Here is a 23,448-nt window from a genome sequence, read left to right as displayed (position 1 = left end):
CCTACGTCACCACATTCAGGCGCATCCCTTGGCTGCACACACAGCCCTTCATGCCGTTCTCTCTCCTCATTGGATAAAACTTATAGGATACAAGAAAAGTTTTCTCCTCGGCTCAGAGCAGAGCAGATGACTGAGAGACCCGTGTTTCGGTGCAAACACTCTATGTAAGTGATTGCCGGAAGATATAACTATTTAAGACTTACACAAAAATATCGCTTACTTCTGCTTTAAAGTAAATTTAAAAGCATGTACTTTTGGATACTTAAGTACCTTTAAAAGCAAGTACTTTTTTACTCTTACTCGAGTAACATATCAACTACTGAGCTACTTTTACTTGTAACGGAGTAAATTTTGACCAGTAGTAGCCTATTTGTACTCTTACTTAAGTACTGGGGTCGAGTACTCTGTCCATCTCTGTTTTTTTTTGTTTTTTTAAGCTTCATTGGCTCTGTGCTTTTATTGTGAAGGCCAAATCCTGCAACCTTCCGCTTGTTGCAGGGCGCTTGTGCAGCAGCAGGTGCAGCCCGCTGTCTGGGATCATAACAACGGGCCTGAGCTAACGGGACAGTCCGGCCGCCGGGGCATCATCATGCATCGACTACTAGTGTTCGTGTTTCTGGCCGCCGCCGCCGGGGCCTCGGTGCTCGGCCTCCCCAGGCTGAACGCCACCGCGGCGGCCACCGAGCCCTGCCTCGCCCCGCTGCAGTGGGAGGGCAGGTGGGTGCTGTACGACCACGGCACCGGGAGGAACAACCGAGCCGCCGTGTCCTACGACGGCCTGAACCAGAGGCTCCGCGTCCTGCAGCAGCACAAGAAACACACCCCGTGTCAGAGGTAAGAGAGCCGCCTGTTGTCCTGAAGAAAGTATAAAATAATGATGCGACAATAACATGTTTTGATTTGGAGTTATTGTTACGTATTATTGTTGGATTATTTTTCGTGTTTTCCCACATTATCTTTATGGGAATAAATATCACAGCGTTGTTGCTGTGACGCAGTGATTTGTAAATACACGAGAGACATGGGAAAAAAAAAAAAAACCTACATAAACAGGGCCGTTGCTATGAATTCTGACCCCCCTGAAAGAATACTAAAGTGGGCCCCTGCCCCCTGCCCCCTGACTTTTCCACTTCTTTTTTTTTCTTAGACTACGTATGTATAATCATTTTTTATTTAGCCTACTTTGTTTTGATGCTAATGCAGCATTACTATGAGTATTAGTCAGGGTCTTATGCAGAATAAATCAGTCATACAAAGATTAGACTACTGGGTTTTTTTGGGGGGGGCGGCCCTACTCAGCGCTGGGCCCCTAGAATTAATATCACCTTTCTCCCCTATACAACGGCCCTGCATATAAATACACATTCAATTATAAAACTAAATCAGTACAAAAATAGATTATAGCTGTCTAATAAATTGGATAGTGTGGATAGTTTAGTGAACAAAATCTGGTTCATTTTATAGTCATCTTTGTGAAAATTAATTAAACTATAATAATTACATTTTAACAGCCTTATAAGGTTAATGAATTTACATTTTATTTTTCTCAGCTTATTTAACTTTATAAATACAAACACTCAACACACATATGACTTGGATGAGAACAAACTCCCCCCAATGAATGACAGACGTTCACCTGTCTGTCTCACCTGGCCTTCAGGTTCTTTGAGTACATCTACCTGTACCAGAGCATGGTGATGTTCCAGATTGACCAGAAGACCAAAGAGTGCTCGAAGATCGCGCTGACCGGCGCCTGGGATCCCTTCGACATCCCCAACAACTCCACCTTCGAGGACCAGTACATCATCGGAGGCCCTGGGGACAACGTGGAGGTTCAGGAGTGGTCAGACAGGAAGCCGGCCCGCCAGCGTAAGTCTGCTTCGTGTTGTATAATACAACACAGAGAACGAGTCAAGACAGAGGGTGTGGAGACGTGGAATCGGTTCTTCTTTAGGTCTGAAAAACCTCCAGCTGTTTGTGTAATTTTATAAATCTGTTGTCCTTGGTCTTCATCCTTCATATTACCATGACACAAGCATGTGCTGGAGGATCAGTGTTGTCCTCTAGTGTCTCTCCATGTAGTACCAAAAACAGCCAGTAGGTGGGAGCTGAAGTTCATCTTGAGGCCCACGCCTCTAGACATGGGCCTGTATGTTCACATGAATATCTCCACGACCGTTTGAGCCGAGACCTTATGGGATTTCTTTTTGTGTGTGTATAAACTACAAATGCGTAGCTATGAAAACCAGGAGCAAACAACCCAAACAGATAAATTACATTTTTTGAGGTGAAACAACTCTTCTTTTATCAGTCATAAAAATAAGTGACTTAAAATCAAGGTCCATGTCTCGTAATTTTGGATTTAATAAGGGATATAAGCTCTCATTGTACATAAGTCTTTATTGATTTATATTAATAGTAGGGTGGGGGTTGGCTGATTATAAATTGGGAAAGAAAAAGTATGAATGTGGGTTAAAGTGTAGCACGTAGAAAAACATCTGAGTCGATGTTGATGAGTTTCCTAATCCCAAAGGAAGAAGCTCTGAATCCTAAACAGAGTTTGCCTCATTACCACAGTGGTTTCAAAATGTATGCATTTGTCGCATATTAGTTAAAGACATTTACTCCAGGTGTAAATCTGTAATTGAAATAGTAAGTCAGGTGAAAATATCTCTCTTACTTCAAATGGCATCTGTGTAGACAATTTGTTCATAAAAGTGCAGTTTTAATATAATAATAATAATACATTTTATTTATACAGCTCTCAAAGACGCTTTACATAAAACCAAATACAGAGGAAATAAAATACAACAAAAAATACATAAGTGCTCAGTGCAGAGAAGAAGAAAGAGAGATAAATTCAAAGTACATAGAAGGACAAACAATGTGCAATAACTATGTGTGTTTGTGATTAAGAAAACTGATGGGGGGCACAGAGAAAGACAGCTATTGTTGCAGGTTAAAAGCAGATTTAAAAAGGTGGGTCTTGAGTAATGATTTGAAGGTGGATGGGTGGATATGGTTTCGTTTTATGTAGAAAGTCATTTAGAGTCTAAAACTCAGACAGAAGAAGGTAAAGCCTGCATAGAAGTGAGAACTAACCAGGATGAGCCAGTGTTGGTTTACATTCAACACTTCCTGCAGCTCTTTTTCACAATAAAACAAACCCTCCAGAAAGGTTTCATGTCCTTCTCTCGTACCAAATGTTGACTGACTGGGTGGAATCAAACCTGCGGTCCTTCTCTGAGCTGCCGTCTTGTCTGCTCCTCCCTCCCTCCCTCCCCCAGATGAGACCTGGGTGGGCGTCTACACCCTGAAGGACTGCTACCCGGTGCAGGAGACCTACACCAGGAACAGCAGCGTCACCACCTCCACCCGCTTCTTCAACCTCGAGTTGGGCATCAGCGACCCCGACGTCTTCACCCCGCCCAGCACCTGCCAATCAGCCCGGCCCGAGAGGATGGCCGAGTCCGACTGCTGAGGCCCCGCCGGCCTTCACCTTCGACCTTTGACCTCAGTTACTTTACAGCACCGTTCAGGCTGAGTCTGAAATCACCCCCTCATTCAGATGTCACACGCTATCATCGTCGTCCGACTGTTCACTACTGCAACTGTAACCGCTAACACATGAGGCTGTTTGCACAACAAAAACAATGAAATAACAAATAAAACAGCACATTCTGAATTTAGAGCACCATACAGTAAAGAAGGAAGTGATTTCAGACGCAGCCTGTTGTAGAATTTGTTTGTTAATTTGCTGCTAATTGTTGCCAGATCCTGCTATGAGGCTAACAGGCTAGCTCAGAGACAGTAGCACCAACTGTTTCTGATCACTAAATGATTAAACAAAAGTCGTTCTGTCACCAACGGGTCATCTTCAAGCTACCAAGCTAGCTCACAGCTAATTGTTGGCTTTCAGTGAACCACTGTGACGCCATGCTAACGAGCGTTGGCTAATGTCTTAGCTCAGGACAGGAAGGTTGATGAGTCCAAATGTTCCTCAATGCACAACAAAAACAATGAAATAACAAATAAAACAGTAGATTCTGAATTTAGACCATCATACAGTAAAGAAGGAAGTGATTTCAGACGCAGCCTTTTGTAGAATTTGTTTGTTAATTTGCTGCTAATTGTTGCCAGATCCAGCTATGAGGCTAGCTCAGAGACAGTAACACCAACTGTTTCTGATCACTTGTCCTTCTGGGCTAAATTGGCCCAATCTGTTCCATCCTTCTTTATTTCCTTCCTTTTTTCCACAATCCTTTGTCCCATCCTTCCTTCCTTCCATTCGTCCTTACTCCGCTTTTGATGCAATTGACCTAATCTGTTCCCACCGCCCTCCATCCTTCTTTCCTTCCTTTTCCCTTCCTTCTTCCTTCTTCTTCCTTCCTTGAACGTATCTGTTCCCTCCCTCCATCTTTCTTTCCTTCCTTTTTCCCTTCCTCCTTCCTTCTTCTTCCTTCCTTGAATGTATCTGTTCCCTCCCTCCATCTTTCTTTCCTTCCATTTTCCCTTCCTTCTTTCCACAATCCTTTTTCCTTCCCTTCGTCCTTACTTCTTCCTTCCTTTTTGACCCAATCTGTTCCCTCCCTCCGACTATCTTTCCTTCCCTTTTCCCTTCCTTCTTTCCTCCCATCTTTCCCTTTGTCCTTCTTTCCTTCCTTCCTTCTTTCTTTCCCTTCATCCTTCCTTCCTTCTTTCCTTTCGTCCTTCCTTTCTTGACCCAGGAGGACAAAAGCCGTTCTGTCACGAACGGGTCATCTTCAAGCTACCAAGCTAGCTCACAGCTAATTGTTGGCTTTCAGTGAACCACTGTGACCCCGATGCTAACGAGTGTTGGCTAATGTCTTAGCTCAGGACAGGAAGGTTGATGAGTCCAAATGTTCCTCAAAGACGTGAAGTGCCTCATAAACATGAAGTCATGATCACAGCTGTTATGGTTTGTGGTTCATTGGGATCTAGTCATATTTCCTCAGATGTGCAGTGACATGTTGGAGGTGTGACAAACAGCTGGAGGGTAGAAACTCTCCTCCGCTCCAACACGTCATGACAGCTCAGACTAATAAGATCAGATTTGTAAATCAATGTCAGTAATGAAATGTGATTGTTCCTGCTGAGAAACTGCTGTAAGTTGTTGGGGTTTCATCTTTTAAGAGACGCAAAGTGCAGAAAATTCCCCATGCTTTTCTAATGTTTTTGATTCATTTGTCACTGATTTTTCTGGTGTGATGATGATGTATCTGATGAAATGTGCAGAATATTATCGATCTGATGGATGCAAATTAATTTTGGATGTTTAATGACAGTGGATTAATGTCTTGTGGGAAGTTGCAACAATAAATTTGTTTGATTGGTTGTTTGCAGTCGTCTTACATTAAAATTTTTATTTTATTTTAACTGAATCTAAAATTAAATCTGTTCAAAAATACTTGAACTGTCAAACAAGTCAAAACAATGTGTGACATTTGAATTAACTGTGAATTAGCTGTGATAATTTTCTGTTATCATGAACTGTAATATATAAAACATTTAATCGATCTATTAGACAAAGAGAAGAGCTGATGATGAGAACTTGGAAACAAACCAAAAGACCAGTAAATGTGTTGATTATGAATGATAAATCAGCAGGACTGTAAATAAAAGGTTAAACATGCAGTATCGAACTGCTCCTCCTCCTGGAACAAGTCTAACCTGATCATCTCCCTCTTCCTGCTCTCAAACCGTGAGCTCCACCCTGTTCCTGTGTTTCCTTGTTCCCTCCCCTTCAGATCTACAGATTGAAGATGGGTGGAAACAACATGTGGTGAAGAGGAGGAGCTGACAGGCCCCGTTCACTGGAGAGACACATGTTGTTTAGATCAGAGCTCAAACAATTTAACTTCCAAGCAACAGAAACTCAGACAGTCGTCATCTGTGAGAGATAAAATGGCGCAGAAAGGAGTTCATCTGGACCAGGAGACCTTCTCTTGTTCCATCTGTCTGGATCTACTGAAGGATCCAGTGACTATTCCCTGTGGACACAGCTACTGCTTCAACTGTATTAAAACCCACTGGGATGGAGAGGATGAAAAGGAAATCCACAGCTGTCCTCAGTGTAGGAAGAACTTCACACCAAGACCTGACCTGGTGAAAAACACCATGTTAGCAGCTTTAGTGGAGCAGCTAAAGAAGACTGGACTCCAAGCTGCTCCTGATGATCACTGCTATGCTGGACCTGAAGATGTGGCCTGTGATGTCTGCACTGGGAGAAAACTCAAAGCTGTCAAGTCCTGTCTGCAATGTTTGGCCTCTTATTGTGAGAATGATCTCCATCCTCATTTTCAATCACCTACATTCAAAAAGCACAAGCTGGTGGAGCCCTCCAAGAAGCTCCAGGAGAACATCTGCTCTCATCATGATGAGGTGAAGATGTTCTGCCGCACTGATCAGCAGTGTATCTGTTATCTCTGCTCTGTGGATGAACATAAAGGCCACGACACAGTCTCAGCTGCAGCAGAAAGGACTGAGAGGCAGAGAGAGCTGGAGCTGAGTCGACAAAAAATCCAGCAGAGAATCCAGGACACAGAGAAAGAAGTGAAGGTGCTTCAACAGGAGGTGGAGGCCATCAATGGCTCTGCTGATAAAGCAGTGGAGGACAGTGAGAAGATCTTCACTCAGCTGATCCGTCTCATGGAGAAAAGAAGCTCTGAGCTGAAGCAGCAGATCAGATCCCAGCAGGAAACTCAAGTGAGTGGAGTCAAAGAGCTTCAGAAGAAGCTGGAGCAGGAGATCACTGAGCTGAAGAGGAAAGACGCTGAGCTGAAGCTGCTGTCACACACAGAGGATCACACCCAGTTTCTACACAACTACCCCTCACTGTCAGCACTCAGTCCATCTACACACTCATCCAGCATCAATATCCGTCCTCTCAGACACTTTGAGGATGTGACAGCAGCTGTGTCAGAGCTCAGAGATAAACTACAGGACCTTCTGAGGGACACATGGACAAACATCTCACTGACAGAGACTCAAGTGGATGTTTTACTGTCACCACCAGAGCCCAGGACCAGAGCTGACTTCTTAAGATATTCACAGGAAATCACACTGGATCCAAATACAGCTCACAGACGTCTGTTATTATCTGAGGGAAACAGAAAAGTAAGAGTGATGAGTAAAGATCAGTCTCATTCTCGTCACCCAGACAGATTCACTAAATATTATCAGGTCCTGAGTAGAGAGAGTCTGACTGGACGTTGTTACTGGGAGGTGGAGTGGAAAGCAGCAGGAGCTTATATAGCAGTCGCATACAAGAATATCAGCAGAGCAGGAGGCTGGAATGAAAGTGCATTTGGACGTAATGACAAATCTTGGTCGTTACTTTGCTCCAACAGTTTCACATTTTGTTTCAACAACATCGAGACGCCAGTCTCAGGTCCTCAGTCCTCCAGAGTAGGAGTGTACCTGGATCACAGAGCAGGTATTCTGTCCTTCTACAGCGTCTCTGAAACCATGACTCTCCTCCACAGAGTCCAGACCACATTCACTCAGCCTCTACATGCTGGACTTTGGGTTTACTGGTCTAATTATGGATCCACAGCAGAGTTGTGTAAACTCAAATAGACAAAGATCATTGAAGGTGCAGTTGGTTAAAATCTGTATTTTACTTCATCACTTTCTTTAGTCTCCATGTTTGTTGCTAAAAGCTCATTGCTGTTGTGTCTCTGCACTGCACAGAGATCACCTGTCAATCAAACATTGTGGGCGGGACTTTGACCTCTTGTCATTTCTTGTTGTGTTGATGTTTGAGTTTGTTGAGGTGGAGCTGGAGCCGTGGAGGAGATCACTGCTCATGATGATGTTTCTTTACCTAAACTCACATTTCTCTATATGAAAATAGAAACTTCTCTGAGCTCTAAATGTTTGTTGGAAATATGTGTTGATGCATTTGTGTGTTGCAAATTGTGTGAATGATGTTAATTTAAGTGAATAAAGCATTTAAAAAATCAACTCTTTCTTCTGTCCCTATTCCAGGATCTCATTCAGTGATGGAAGAGAAAATATGAAACTATGGTAATATGAGAGTGTAACTCCATAAAATACAATACATACCCAAGGTCCAGTGCAAATCCATTATTTTAATCCGAATTGTTTTCACATTGAATATGAAGTTATTACCTTCCATTAATTTATTGCTTCCATGTTTTCCACGTTATCTTTATGAGAAAAATATCAGTGTTGTTATGATGCAGTGATTGTGTTAAACCCTTGTATATATTTATTTACTGTCAGAAACATAAAACACAATCAGTACAAAAATAGATTATGTCTTTAAATGATAACAATAATGGTGAGACATAACGGTATCAGCTATTGTTGAAGAGTTAATTAGTAGGAATTTATTGATGTTTAATATTCTTAAAGTGTGTTGACATTAACTTAAACAATTGTGGTTTGTTGGATTTTTTATACTCATGAAAATATTTCTCGATGTTGGCCAATAACTGATATATTACACTTCACCATTAGAAAGTATATTTTTTCATATTGTCTAAAAAAAAAATGAGGTAAATAACACAGAAAATAGATTAAAATAAAGTATGAGAATAATGACTTAAATCAAACATATATCACTATTAATGATAAAGACAACACTTTGTAATGATCCTCATTTTGTAATCATCTTTTGAAAATGAATTAAATTTAAATAATTACAGTTAAACAGCCTTATGAAGTGAATTAATGTAAACTTTCTCAGCTCATTTGTCTTTACAATACAACCACTCACAAAAAAAGTTTTTTTTTTTTTTTTGAGTACACCTACCTGAACCAGAGCATGATGATCTTCCAGATTGACCAGAAGACCAACGAGTGCTCAAAAATTGTGCTGACAGGGGCGGTGTTTAGCTCAGTTGGTGGAGCACCCACCCCATGTGTTGAGGCTATGGTCCTCACTGCAGGCAGCCCCGGTTCGAATCCTGCGTCAAGCGGCCCTATCCTGCGTGTCATTCCCCCTCTCTGTGCCTCCCATTTCCTGTCTCTCTCAACTGTCCTATCAACAATAAAAGGCATGGAAAGCCAAAAAAAAATACTTTAAAGATCGTGCTGACAGAGGCCTGGGATCCCCTCGACAACTCCACCTTTGTGGTCAAAATCACAGCTGATTTATGATTCATTTGAGATGGATTAAATTTCCTCAGACAGGCTGTGACCTGTTGGAGGTTTGATAAAGAGCTGCACACAGCTGGGGGGTAGAAACTTATCTCCACTATGTCATGTCAACCAGGATCTGGAAGCAGCACATATGGTGGATTCTAACCCCCCAAACTGGAGTTCCCATTTGGCTTGGGTGGAGTACACTCATAATTCCCTTGTCGGTTCTGCCACTAACCACTCTCCATTTAAAGCTTCACGTGGAGATCAGCCACCTTTGTTCTCCAAACAAGAAAAGGAGCTAGCCATTCCTCTGTGCAGCACCACATCCTGAACTGCCGTTGGGTCTGATCAGACACCCAGGCAGCCCTGCTCTAAACCCATTGCTCAGCCGATCAACACAGGAAACCCGGTCCACAGAACACCAGAGATCAGTCTGTCTAGTTGTACATTAAGATGTATTTCTTTGCTAGTTGAGTCAAGAAAGCTCTCTCCCAGTATAATGCCCCTTTCCCATAATTAAGTTGACTGAACACAGCCATGAGACTCAAGCTCCCAACAACATAAGGATCCACTTCACTTTTCACGTTTTCCAAATAAAACCAGTCTCCTCTAGTGAACTCTGCCCTCCTGGCAGTCCCCCTCCTCCTCCCGTTCATTGATGACCACCATCTGCCACCTGGTGGATGTGAAACGTCATGGTATAGGCTAGTCCTTCAGTACCTGGTGGACTGTAAAAGGCTAGTCCTGAGAAGCATTGTGGGTCCCATGCTCTTTCATATTGGATCTTAACTTGATTACTGACTTCTCCCATAACAACCCACACAAGCTGGGTATGTAGCCAGAAGGCTCCGGTTAGGTGGGGGGTAATGTTGGGATTCACAGTTCATTGTCTATTTATCTGCCTCCCTGAACAGTTCCAGTCATCCTCAGCCCTTCTCCGTCTCTGCAACCAGTATCCTGTCCAGTATTTTCTGTACACCTACCCTTCAATTCCTTTAGTTTCTCGATGTCATTGGGACTCCTGGATTTCCCTCCCTTGGCCTTCCTCACCTTAAGTTAGGGGATTTCTTTTATTCCTCCGCAACTGCAGTTCAGTTCAGAGTATTTTTTCCCTAAGTTTACTTTAAACAGCCAAACTTGCTAATCGCGTCCTCTCTGAGTCTGCACTGTGGGTCCAACTTTGTTAAGACCTTTTGTCTGAAGCCCTAACAGGAGCAATAATTATTTTTTGTGCTTCCATACTGTATTTGAATTGTAATCAATAAAATATTTCATCAAAGTGTATAAGAGAAGAACATGACAGCTGACTATGAAAACTTGGAAGCAAACCAAAAGATCAGAAAATAAGTTGATGACAAATGAGAAATGAGCAGGACAGTAAATAAAAGGTTAAACACACATTATCAAACTGCTCCTCCCATTGGAACAAAGTCTAACCTGATCACCTCCCTCTTCTTTCTGCTCTCAAACACAGTGAGCTGCACCCTGATCATGTGTTTCCTTGTTCCCTCCCCTTCAGATCTACAGTTTGAAGATGGGTGGAACCAACATGTGGTGAAGAGGAGGAGCTGACAGGCCCCGTTCACTGCAGAGACACATGTTGTTTAGATCAGAGATCAAACTAGTTTCACTTCTGAGCAACAGAAACTCAGACAGTCGTCGTCTGTGAGAGGTGAAATGGCGCAGAAAGGAGTTCATCTGGACCAGGAGACCTTCTCTTGTTCCATCTGTCTGGATCTACTGAAGGATCCAGTGACTATTCCCTGTGGACACAGCTACTGCTTCAACTGTATTAAAACCCACTGGGATGGAGAGGATGGGAGGGAAATCTACAGCTGTCCTCAGTGTAGGAAGAACTTCACACCAAGACCTGACCTGGTGAAAAACACCATGTTAGCAGCTTTAGTGGAGGAGCTGAAGAAGACTGGACTCCACGCTGCTCCTGCTGATCACTGCTATGCTGGACCTGAAGATGTGGCCTGTGATGTCTGCACTGGGAGAAAACTCAAAGCTGTCAAGTCCTGTCTGCAATGTTTGGCCTCTTATTGTGAGAATCATCTCCAACCTCATTTTCAATCACTTACATTTAAAAAGCACAAGCTGGTGGAGCCCTCCAAGAAGCTCCAGGAGAACATCTGCTCTCATCATGATGAGGGGATTAAGATTTTCTGCCGCACTGATCAGCAGTGTATCTATAATCTCTGCTCTGTGGATGAACATAAAGGTCACGACACAGTCTCAGCTGCAGCAGAAAGGACTGAGAGGCAGAGAGAGCTGGAGCTGAGTCGACAAAAAATCCAGCAGAGAATCCAGGACACAGAGAAAGATGTGAAGGTGCTTCAACAGGAGGTGGAGGCCATCAATGGCTCTGCTGATAAAGCAGTGGAGGACAGTGAGAAGATCTTCACTCAGCTGATCCGTCTCATGGAGAAAAGAAGCTCTGAGCTGAAGCAGCAGATCAGATCCCAGCAGGAAACTCAAGTGAGTGGAGTCAAAGAGCTTCAGAAGAAGCTGGAGCAGGAGATCACTGAGCTGAAGAGGAAAGACGCTGAGCTGAAGCTGCTGTCACACACAGAGGATCACACCCAGTTTCTACACAACTACCCCTCACTGTCAGCACTCAGTCCATCTACACACTCATCCAGCATCAATATCCGTCCTCTCAGACACTTTGAGGATGTGACAGCAGCTGTGTCAGAGCTCAGAGACAAACTACAGGACCTTCTGAGAGACACATGGACAAACATCTCACCAACTGAGACTCAAGTGGATGTTTTACTGTCACCACCAGAGCCCAGGACCAGAGCTGACTTCTTAAGATATTCACAGGAAATCACACTGGATCCAAACACAACAAATAGATACCTGTTATTGTCGGAAGGAAACAGAAATATAACATTTACATTAAAACCACAGTCTTATTCTAGTCAACCAGAGAGATTCACCAAATGGCCTCAGGTCCTGAGTAGAGAGAGTCTGACTGAACGTTGTTACTGGGAGGTGGAGAGGAGAGAGGGAGGAGTTTATGTAGCAGTCGCATACAAGAATATCAGCAGAGCAGGGAGAGAAAGTGGGTTTGGACGTAATGACAAATCTTGGTCGTTAGTTTGCAACGACAGTTTCACATTTTGGTTCAACAACATCCAGACTCCAGTCTCAGGTCCTCAGTCCTCCAGAGTAGGAGTGTACCTGGATCACAGAGCAGGTATTCTGTCCTTCTACAGCATCTCTGAAACCATGACTCTCCTCCACAGAGTCCAGACCACATTCACTCAGCCTCTACATGCTGGAATTCGGCTTGGTTCTGGATCCACAGCAGAGTTGTGTAAACTCAAATAGACAAAGATCATTGAAGGTGCAGTTGGTTAAAATCTGTATTTTAGTTCATCACTTTCTTTAGTCTCCATGTTTGTTGCTAAAAGCTCATTGCTGTTGTGTCACTGCACTGCACACAGATCACCTGTCAATCAAACATTGTGGGCGGGACTTTGACCTCTTGTCATTTCTTGTTGTGTTGATGTTTGAGTTTGTTGAGGTGGAGCTGGAGCCGTGGAGGAGATCACTGCTCATGATGATGTTTTTTTACATAAACTCACATTTCTCCACATGAAAATAGAAACTTCTCTGAACTCTAAATGTTTGTTGGATATTTGTGTTGATGTGTTTGTATGTTGTTCGGGCCTTAACAGAGAAATCACCAGATCTTCCTTTATCACTGATAAATCTAAAATCACATTTACATTGACATGTTTTTATGTTGTTTAACTTACACTGCATGGGCTATTGGGATATTTTGTTTTTAGTGTGTAACAAAAAAAAAAAAAATCTAGAATTACTTTTACAATGATGTGTTTGTCAGATCAAATATTGTTGTTTAAATCCATCCTGGGATTTATAATAATCACCAATTACTGTACGAGATGATTTATTATTTTCTTTTCCATATCTGAGATTCATGTTAAACAAACTGTGTGAATGATGTGAATGTAACTAAGTGAATAAATGATTCTCCATATATAGTATTATCAGTGAGTAATATTTTTCTTGTGCATACTTTTGAAGGTATTCTTTAGGCAAGAGGATACAAGATCTTTGACATTTAGTGAAAGAACAAGGATTACACATGAGAGATGATGGGAAACATGAGAATTAAGATTATGCAGAGCAAGTTTTATGCTAAAATGTAAGACTTTAAGGTTTCCTCAATTTCCTATCCAGAGTGTGCAGGAATTTGAATTGTCTACAAGTAGTATTACTGCTTTCCTTTGAAAGACAGTTGATCTTTAACTGCACCATTTACTATTTAATTACTGGTGAAGTTTATTATTAACTATTACCATTTTTTTTTTCTGTATTGGAGCTTTCTGTGCTTTTTTGGGTTTTGCCCTCCATTCTACTCTCTCTGAGACACAGACACAGAAACTGGCTGATACTGTGGCATTTTATTTTGCATTTCAGTTTATTTTAATGATTATGCTCCTTTATTATGTAGTGGAGGGTGTATCTTGTTTGAATTCGCTTCATGTTGGCAGGGTTTGGGTGTTTTTCTTACCGCAATGTCACAAATTTAGTTTTCCGTACTCAGCCGAAACATATCACCACTGGATGCTCTTTTTTTCTATTAATTATCAGAACAGTGTTATTTAATTGTATCAATCTTTTGTGCCAACATTGTATACAAATGTCACACCTCTGCCTCAGGTATGGGTAGTGGATGGCCTCTGACCCGGATTAACATGAGAAGGATGGCAAGACACGCTTCAGGTTTACAACATTTATTCACCCAAGTGGTTCAGTGAACAATAACAAAGGAGACCAACATATTCTGTAAAAAGAGAGAAAACTATAAGTAATCACAATTAAACACATTGAATATATTAATTGAAATTATGAATTAGAATTAAGAAACTCAAATCAATTAACTATGGCAAAATTAAGCAAATTAAAGTTACAGTCATGACTTAATAATCAAACAAACAAACTTTACCTCCTCAGAGACAGTTGTGGGCCTACTCCTGAGCACCTCAACAGACTGGCAGCATAGAGAGGACTGAGCCTCAGCTCACCCCTTAACCACTTGGCCCCTCCCACTAAATGGGCCAGTTCACTGACAGGGGGGGAAAGGATTTACAAACAATCCCTGTCTTTAAATAATTGTTATGCAAACACAATAACAGCAGCATGGCTTTAAATACAGAATATAAAGTCCTCTTAATGTCTTGTGTAGTGTTTTCTTAACATCTTTTGCACTTCCTTAGCAAAAGTAAAAGTAGAGATGGTGGCACCCAGTCAATCAGCCACAACCAGTCTCAGGTGTGTCACCTTACCCCTGTGTGAAGTGGGAAGCAGGTGGAGTGAATTAAGGACACCTTTAATGTTGCTCATGTTCTCCTCACAAGTGTGTACCCTTGTCAGGAGTCATAGGTCAGCAAAGTCCCTACAGTGACAGTGCGGGCTCACACTGTCATTAACACAGTACAATTTTATCTGGGCGTCCTCTTGATCTGAAAGTAACACTGCCAGGGTTCAGTCCCTCAGCCTTCACATCCGGACCCGTTCTCCTCCACAAAGCTCCTCTTGGGCTGCTTTGTTTGTCTGAGGAACAAATAAACGCCGGAACAGTCTGTAAGTACTTGTACCTGCTCTCTACAGTGTCATTTAATACTCATTGACTGAGGTATCCCTCTGTCTGTTGCTAGTTATATAGCTAATGGCTCTCGCTAGCTTGAACGGCTAACACTAGCTAAACGTACAGTAAGGTACTACTGTACTAGCTAAATGTACAGTAAGGTATACTGTATATAAAGTAACATGTCTTTTAACTGAGATATAGTCACTCACCTTCCAGGAACTGTATTTGAGACTTGTAAAAAATCCTCTTCCCAGTGTAAATCCTGTTGACATCCCAACCCTTGTTGTGAAATTCGTTGATATTTTCGTATTTAGCCGAGGCAAACATTTGTTCAGCCTGCTTGAGAACTAAAACGGTTAGAACGGCCGTAGGTTTAAATAGTTCAGCCTCAGCGTGAGGAGGGAATCTGACTCAAATGGCGGGAAGTGCGCGACATGACATGAACTGAACGGTCTGTAGAGCCTGTAGGAAGGCGTAGATGGCAGCATCACTACACATCTGTAGTTGTTCAGACGGCTTCAGATGGGACATTTATCAGCTCTGTGAGTTACTGGAGTTTTTTAAGGCCCTAAGACAGAGACTGACTTCTAGATATTTAGTACGATCTAGTTTAACAGCTCTGGGGAATCAGAGTAGAAAAGCCACACCACAGAGACTGATCTGGACCACAGAGACCAATTCACTGGCCCATGTCTTCTAACGATCAAATACAACCACATTTTACAGTGCAAAATTTAGGATAGTAGCAGTTAACAAGCGGTCTTATAGACCATCCATGGACACACCACTGAACTGGCTACGACCCCTGCTGAAAATACTGTTATTTTATACTTAAAGGGCAACTTCGGTTTTTTTCAACCTGGGCCCTGTTTTCCTATGTTTTTCTGTGTATGTGAGTGATGGATAACACTTTTATTGAGGTGGCTCCAGTATTGAGCCCGGCAGGCAGCCTGCAGCCCAGCTAACGCTCTTACATGGGGCAAGTGGCTCCCGTCAAAGTTCGCGGTATAAACAGGCATTTTTTTCAAATTGACAGGCTCAGATAGTTACAATGAGTGTCCGACAACATACCAGACCCTGTGGTCGGCACGGCCTCGCTGAAATTGTCTGCCGCTGCGCTGGAATCTTGATTGAAACTCAATGTAGGCTACGGTATGGAAGCTCAGCGGCGCTGTTTTCAACTGGTTCAACTCGACCGCAGCAGGAGGGGTGTGTTTGATTTCAGCTCCGGGCCAGACCGCAAGATGCCGTTGATGCGCGGCTTGCTTGTGTGCCTGCGGGGGCGGGGCTCATTGGGGCTCATAGACTCCGCTCCGTTCAAACCTGGTGCTGAGTGTAAACACACCCCACCGGCACAGAGCGTAGAGAGAGAAGGAGACGGAGACGGAGAGCTGCAGCTACTGTAGCGAGCCGGGCTCTGCTACAAAGGTGGCTGTTTAACCCGGATAGATCTCCATGGTAATTTATTATTTATGTTCAGAGTTTCATCCTAAAATCAGCTGTAAAAACGCGGATGTTACACTATTACAGCTGGCGGCACCTTTACTTTGCAGTGGATGTGGATCAGGACGGGGCGTTTGACCGGAGGGAGAGATACGTATCCCTGCGGCCGCCTCAACCCAAATTTTGGCCAGAAAAAACCCTGAATACGTTAATTTCTCCTTTCTAGTATGTTGTCGGACATTCATTGTAACTATCTGAGCCTGTCAGTTTGAAAAAAATGCTCGTTTACGGCGAACTTTGACGGGAGCCACTTGCCCCATGCAAGAGCATCAGCTGGGCTGCAGGCTGCCTCCCCGGCTCAATACTGGAGCCACCTCAAAAAAAATATTATCCATCACTCACATCTACAGAAAAACATATGAAAACAGGGCCCAGGTTGAAAAAAACCGAAGTTGCCCTTTAAGCAATATATCACGACAGGCCATGCTCATTATACCACGGCTAAGGGGCGTTGTTCGGCCCGACGCAAAGCCCCACTGTGAAATAAATAGTCCCACCTCTCCGGACGTTAGCTCCAAGTTAGCTCTGTATCTCGTCTTTTCCTCCGCTTTTTTTTCAGGTGAAAGTCACTGCTCAGTCCCCTCTACCATTGTTAACCCTCCCCGGAGGTGAAAGTTAACATTAAACGTGTGAATTCAACTACTTTAGTCCATTTTTTAACATCGTAAAAACATCAGCTGTCTTTTGCTACGGACTGCAACAGTCCGTTGTCATGGATACATGACAATAACTTCCATTCACACCAGTCATACGCATAGACATATAAAGAGTAGACGCCGCATCGAACGCTGGGCCTATTGGCGCTGACAAGCGGTGGGGCCGCCATCTTGGACCGGTCTACCGCTCCACTCAGTGTATCTGTTTGGTAGGTGCAATTGATAGTTTCACTAGTGTCAGTGCATTTAATCAATAACGTACTATACATTATCCCGCCTATTACACGGCGTACGAGTGAAATAATTCATTTGAAACATAATTTTGATCAAAATACTACTTTTATCGATTTATAAATGTTATAATTTAGCACATCTCTGCCTGTCTGGTCTCTTCTCCGCTGTGTTGCTGAGCCTCCTCCCATTTGTTTTCAACAAAGCCTTTAATAATCAATAACTGGATCGATGGATTATCACATGTTACAATGTGTGTTGCTATTTGTGTAGTCTTATCTGTCATAAACAAGATATTATAGGTTTATGGGGCGTGTTTGTGTCGCGGACAGAGGCTCTGATCAGCAGGTTTGGTTTTCAGCCAGGATGTGGAAGGAGCCTCTACTCTCTCTGTAACAGGTTACAAGTCATTTATCTAACATCACTATTAGTCCGAAGCTTTTTACTGAAGGTAAAAATGAAACATACGGTAAATATCCTGCATAGTTTCTCTATTCTGCGCTGCGCTGATCAGAGCGGCGTCCCTAGCAACGGTGTGTTACACTTGACGACCATTCATTATACAGAAATAACCATGTATATATGTCTATGGAAATAATAGGGGTGGGAGAAAAAATCGATTCACATAGATATCGCGATATCTTTTTTTACGATTTTTAAATCGATTTTTTTTTTCAAAAATCGATTTTTTTTTTTTTTTAAATATTGTGCAATGTGTATTTGTTAGCCTCTTTTACAGAGTACAGACTTTGAAAAGGGTTTAAGTTCACTTTATAATGGAGTATGTTCATTTATAGGCTCCTACAGTATTTGTGTGCAGATAAAGACTAAAAATCGAGAGAATCGGCAATATCGTAGAATCGCAATTTAAATCGAATCGCCATCCAAAAAATCGTAGAAGAATCGAATCGGGAGAAAAGCATATCGTCCCAGCCCTAGGAAATAACAGCCCGTAGAGAGCAGCAATTGATCAGAGAGCAGCATTCCTGTAATGAATAAATATATAGAGATAAAAGCTATATAGAGAAAATAAAAATATATATAAACCAGAGAATCAATTCATATCAGGTCAGAGAGAGAGAGGGAGGAGAGAGAATAAATAAATAAATATTCGATTCACAAAATACAACCAATAGTAATGTTCAATCTTATTTGTGAAAAGTAATCCCCAGAGCCAGCTGTTTTCGATGGTTTTCTGCTGATTAGAACAGAAATAATATGCTGCACAGTGCTCTGCATCCTGTTACTTCTGCTGCTCGACTGAGTAGAACGACCGGTTCAAGATGGCGGCCGCATTTCTCGCAGCGCAGCGTTTGATGCGGCGTCTACTCTTTATATGTCTATGGTCATACGTGCCTGACGCAGAGTGATAGCCTAACTGTGATAAGGCTTTAGAATAGTAGCCATGGTGGCAGCGGGGCAGCTGGTCGGTGCGTGTCCGCAGAGTCCGCTCAGACACCGACAGGTCGGCGGTCCGTCCCTCGGGACCGCGGAGCAGCTGATCGAGCAGCAGAGGTCCGCCCGTGTTTAACGTTTAACCGGGAACTAACGGGACCGAGCTGGGTGAACGCAACTGGAAACCAGCCGGAAGTACCAAACAGAGTTATACATGCAAACAATATAGAAATAAATGACCAGAGCTACTAACAACCGGCCCTACTTGAGTCTCCATCATGAAAGTTTTATCAATCAGCGCTTCCAGATTCCAACCGGTAGTCATGGAGACACGACGCTCTCCAAGTTTGGTGACAAAAAGCAGGTGTGAACGCAACCGCACTAACTGAAAAATGAAACAATGTATCATTTTAACATTTGGTGCGCACCAGGGTGCGCACTAAACAGGTGTGAATACACCCTTAGAATCTAACTTAAAATTCAAAATCAAAATCCCTTATCTATATTTAATCACCACCGTCTCTCCGTCATATTGTTCACTCCCAGAGCGCAGGAGGAGGAGAGGATCTTGAGTCAATTAAATTTCAAACCCTGGGGGAAAAAAATCCAGTAATCGTTCCCACAATTGTTACATTCTGTTTTCTTGTTATCAAGAGAAGTGTCATGTTTGATCATTCCTCAGAATGTAACTGATTCCGCTAATTATTAAAAGTTTTATCGATCAGTCTAATTACTGTAAATAATACAGTGAGCCCCGTGCGTAATTCTGCACCACGGCACCGCGGGAGGAGAAAGGAGGGAGAGGGAGACCATGATGAATGGTTAATAACTTGTTTCAGATTCGAACTGTTGTCATTGTTGTAACTATGTGCCGAACCGGGTCCAGCATTAGAGAGGGCAGCGCACCAAAACAACACCGCGTGCGCTCTGAGCCGCTGACGCCGTTAACAGCTGCAGAAACACGTCACGTCGCCACTTTCACACCTGCAGCTAATTCACAACACCGACAGAACAAGAGCACGTCAGGCTCATTGACATGCAGATCGCATTAATTTGGTGGTTTGCATTGACCATCTAGGGTTAAAACAGGGCGTGTACAGGGCGGAACGTGAAGCGGATTCAGCTGTGCACACTTGTAGGAACTCTGTGATTTATAAAGGGAAGTTTGTTTGCAAGTGTGCGTACGCATGGTTTTATAAATCTGAATATTTACTGGTGCATGCAAAACTTGGCTTTTGGGCGTACGTACACTTTTAGTAACGATTCCACGCACAGTTTTATAAATGGGACCCCAGGACTGTAAATAAAAGGTTCAGCACAAATTATCAAACTGCTCCTCCTACTGGAACAAAGTCTAACCTCATCACCTTTGTCTTCTTCAGACAGTCGTCGTCTGTGAGAGGTGAAATGGCGCAGAAAGGAGTTCATCTGGACCAGGAGACCTTCTCTTGTTCCATCTGTCTGGATCTACTGAAGGATCCAGTGACTATTCTCTGTGGACACAGCTACTGCTTCAACTGTATTAAAACCCACTGGGATGGAGAGGATGAGAAGAAAATCTACAGCTGCCCTCAGTGTATGAAGAACTTCACACCAAGACCTGACCTGGGGAAAAACACCATGTTAGCAGCTTTAGTGGAGGAGCTGAAGAAGACTGGATTCCAAGCTGCTCCTGCTGATCACTGCTATGCTGGACCTGAAGATGTGGCCTGTGATTTCTGCACTAAGAGAAAACGCAAAGCTGTCAAGTCCTGTTTGATGTGTGTGATTTCTTATTGTGAGAAACATCTGCAGCCTCATCATGAAGCAGCTCCATTAAAGAAACACAAGCTAGTGGAGCCCTCCAAGAGACTCCAGGAGAACATCTGCTCTCGTCATGATGAGGTGATGAAGATGTTCTGCCGCACTGATCAGCAGTGTATCTGTTATCTCTGCTCTGTGGATGAACATAAAGGCCACGACACAGTCTCAGTTGCAGCAGAAAGGACTGAGAGGCAGAGAGAGCTGGAGCTGAGTCGACAAAAGATCCAGCAGAGAATCCAGGACACAGAGAAAGATGTGAAGGTGCTTCAACAGGAGGTAGAGGCCATCAATGGCTCTGCTGATAAAGCAGTGGAGGACAGTGAGAAGATCTTCACTCAGCTGATCCGTCTCATGGAGAAAAGAAGCTCTGAGCTGAAGCAGCAGATCAGATCCCAGCAGGAAACTCAAGTGAGTGGAGTCAAAGAGCTTCAGAAGAAGCTGGAGCAGGAGATCACTGAGCTGAAGAGGAAAGACGCTGAGCTGAAGCTGCTGTCACACACAGAGGATCACACCCAGTTTCTACACAACTACCCCTCACTGTCAGCACTCAGTCCATCTACACACTCATCCAGCATCAATATCCGTCCTCTCAGACACTTTGAGGATGTGACAGCAGCTGTGTCAGAGCTCAGAGATAAACTACAGGACCTTCTGAGAGACACATGGACAAACATCTCACTGACAGTGACTCAAGTGGATGTTTTACTGTCACCACCAGAGCCCAGGACCAGAGCTGACTTCTTAAGATATTCACAGGAAATCACACTGGATCCAAACACAGCACACAGAAAACTGTTATTATCTGGGGGAGACAGGAAAGTTACAGTGATGAGGGAAGATCAGTCTTCTAGTCACCCAGTCAGATTCACTACATGGTATCAGGTCCTGAGTAGAGAGAGTCTGACTGGACGTTGTTACTGGGAGGTGGAGTGGAGAGGAGGAGCAGGAGTTTATGTAGCAGTCGCATACAAGAATATCAGCAGAGCAGGGAGATGGAATGAATGTATGTTTGGACGTAATGATAAATCTTGGTCATTAGTTTGTTCCAACAACAGTTTCACATTCAGGTTCAACAGCATCAAGACTCCAGTCTCAGGTCCTCGGTCCTCCAGAGTAGGAGTGTACCTGGATCACAGAGCAGGTATTCTGTCCTTCTACAGCGTCTCTGAAACCATGACTCTCCTCCACAGAGTCCAGACCACATTCACTCAGCCTCTACATGCTGGAGTTTGGCTTTGTTCTGGTTGTGTTCCTGGAGACACAGCAGAGTTGTGTAAACTCAATTAGATAAAGATCATTGAAGGAGCAGTTGGTTAAAATCTGTAGTTTAGTTCATCACTTTCTTTAGTCTCCATGTTTGTTGCTAAAAGCTCATTGCTGTTGTGTCTCTGCACTGCACAGAGATCACCTGTCAATCAAACATTGTGGGCAGGACATTGACCTCTTGTCATTTCTTGTGTTGATATTCGAGTTTGTTGAGGTGGAGCTGGAGGAGATCACTGCTCATGATGATGTTTCTTTACCTAAACTCACATTTCTCCACATGAAAATAGAAACTTCTGAGCTCTAAATTGATGTGTTTGTAAGTTGTTTATCTTTACAGTGCCTGGGCAATTGGGATATTTCGTTTTCAGTAATCTCTAGTTAAATTTCCAGAGATGTGTTTGTCAGATCAAATGTTGTTGTTTAAATCCATCCATAAATAAGGTCTGTGGGGTTTTATGATAATCACCAATTAGGAGACGATTTATTATTTTCTTTTCCGTGGAGGAGATCACTGCTCTTGATGATGTCTCTTTACCCAAACTCAAATTTCTCCACATGAAAATAGAAACTTATGATAAATAATGTAGAAATAAACTATGTGAATGATGTGAACATAAGTGAAATGAATAAAAATGGTTTCTCTTCGAAAATGATGTATTTTTTTCACTATTCATTTTGGGATATCATTCAGGGATAGATGTGGCCAAAACTATAATATAGCCCACTTTAATTTTATTGACAGCTTCATTTCAGTTTTTTAAAATTAAATTCTTCAAGTGTTTTTTCAGATCATTTTTCTGTTGTACATGGAAATATTTTAAAATATAACGATGTAATTAATAAACAAGATAAATGTAGGACTACAAAAAGTGAATACCATATAGATAGATGATTTTTCTGTAAGATTCAGATGTAAAATAGTTATGAAAATGTAAAGTTAAATCTCTAAAAACATATTTAAAATGTTCATACACCTCATTTTCCCACCCTGGTCAGAAATAAACGATCAACACACAGTCTGCACAACCGAGCAGACGGCATAATCACACACCTAATAAGCTTCTACAATAGCTTTTTCCCAGCCACAGTGAGAGTCATGGCAAACACAAAATAAATAAAACCGTTACACCACCGACTTCACTGCCACTTTTGCACTTTAATGGACCTCACATAAATGTTTCAATTTTTGTTCTAAACCTAGGCCTAATTGTTAAGTTTTTTGGAACAACTTAAAGTGGAGGTGAAGCAGCCAGCCAAATACACATATTTCAATAAACTGTTTTCCACTGTACTTAAAAATTGTCAAACTAACACATGAAACGTAACCATTAAGGAGAAATTTAAAGTTTAGTTTGACGTTTTGCATTAGCTCTTTAGCTAGTGCGCCGCCATCTTGTCATTCGACAGTCCGTGACGTCACGGGGTTGGTTGCCTGCGCTGGCTGACAGCCACAGACAGTGAAAGTGAAGGACATAGCTACAGACAGAGACGGTAAAACATGAAACTGTGGAGGCACTGGATTAGAACAGACACAGAGGAGACCTCTACTGTGTTGCTCCTTCTGTGAACTAGTTTTACAGTGTTAAAAACTAGGGGAAAAAAACAATTTTTTTCATTAACTGCCGCTAATAACAAGTGGAACTCGCTGCAGAACCACAACTCCAGCATCAGCCCCGCCCACCAGTTCCAGTTCCACCTCTCTGGAGTGACTGAGCGGGGAAGTATACACAGCGCATCTATCTCCAGCACCAACTGCATTAAGATATAGGCTATTTGTGAAAGATGGTGACACAGGCTGTTAGTAAATCAATTTTCATATCACATTGATTA

General features: G+C 42.7%; 5 protein-coding genes across 5 annotated transcripts in view; all 5 read left to right on the top strand.

Moving 5' to 3' along the window:
* LOC146969927 (tripartite motif-containing protein 16-like) overlaps positions 1-23,448 on the top strand; it is a 279,242-nt gene that overhangs the window by 236,497 nt on the left and 19,297 nt on the right. The window lies entirely within an intron of this gene.
* Positions 516-5,355, top strand: epdr1 (ependymin related 1). The gene is made up of 3 exons (XM_085805466.1): positions 516-834; positions 1,661-1,869; positions 3,288-5,355. Exons 1-3 carry the CDS (start codon positions 590-592, stop codon positions 3,479-3,481), a joined length of 648 nt encoding a protein of 215 aa, XP_085661592.1. The 5' UTR covers positions 516-589; the 3' UTR covers positions 3,482-5,355.
* On the top strand, positions 5,637-7,916 carry LOC146969931 (tripartite motif-containing protein 16-like). Its single transcript, XM_085805440.1, has one exon. The coding sequence runs from the start codon at positions 5,926-5,928 to the stop codon at positions 7,597-7,599; it is 1,674 nt and encodes a 557-aa protein (XP_085661566.1). The 5' UTR covers positions 5,637-5,925; the 3' UTR covers positions 7,600-7,916.
* On the top strand, positions 10,378-13,130 carry LOC146969930 (tripartite motif-containing protein 16-like). Its single transcript, XM_085805451.1, has one exon. The coding sequence runs from the start codon at positions 10,810-10,812 to the stop codon at positions 12,469-12,471; it is 1,662 nt and encodes a 553-aa protein (XP_085661577.1). The 5' UTR covers positions 10,378-10,809; the 3' UTR covers positions 12,472-13,130.
* On the top strand, positions 19,957-20,907 carry LOC146969929 (tripartite motif-containing protein 29-like). The gene is given in 2 exon segments (XM_085805463.1): positions 19,957-20,727; positions 20,729-20,907. Coding segments are annotated over 2 exon segments (807 nt in total). The 3' UTR covers positions 20,765-20,907.

Source organism: Trachurus japonicus, chromosome 17, assembly GCF_045865225.1.
Source record: "Trachurus japonicus isolate A0001 chromosome 17, Traja_1.0".
NCBI lineage: Eukaryota > Metazoa > Chordata > Actinopteri > Carangiformes > Carangidae > Trachurus > Trachurus japonicus.
Note: the sequence above shows the minus strand (reverse complement) of the source record. Positions and strands in the feature narration are given on the sequence as shown.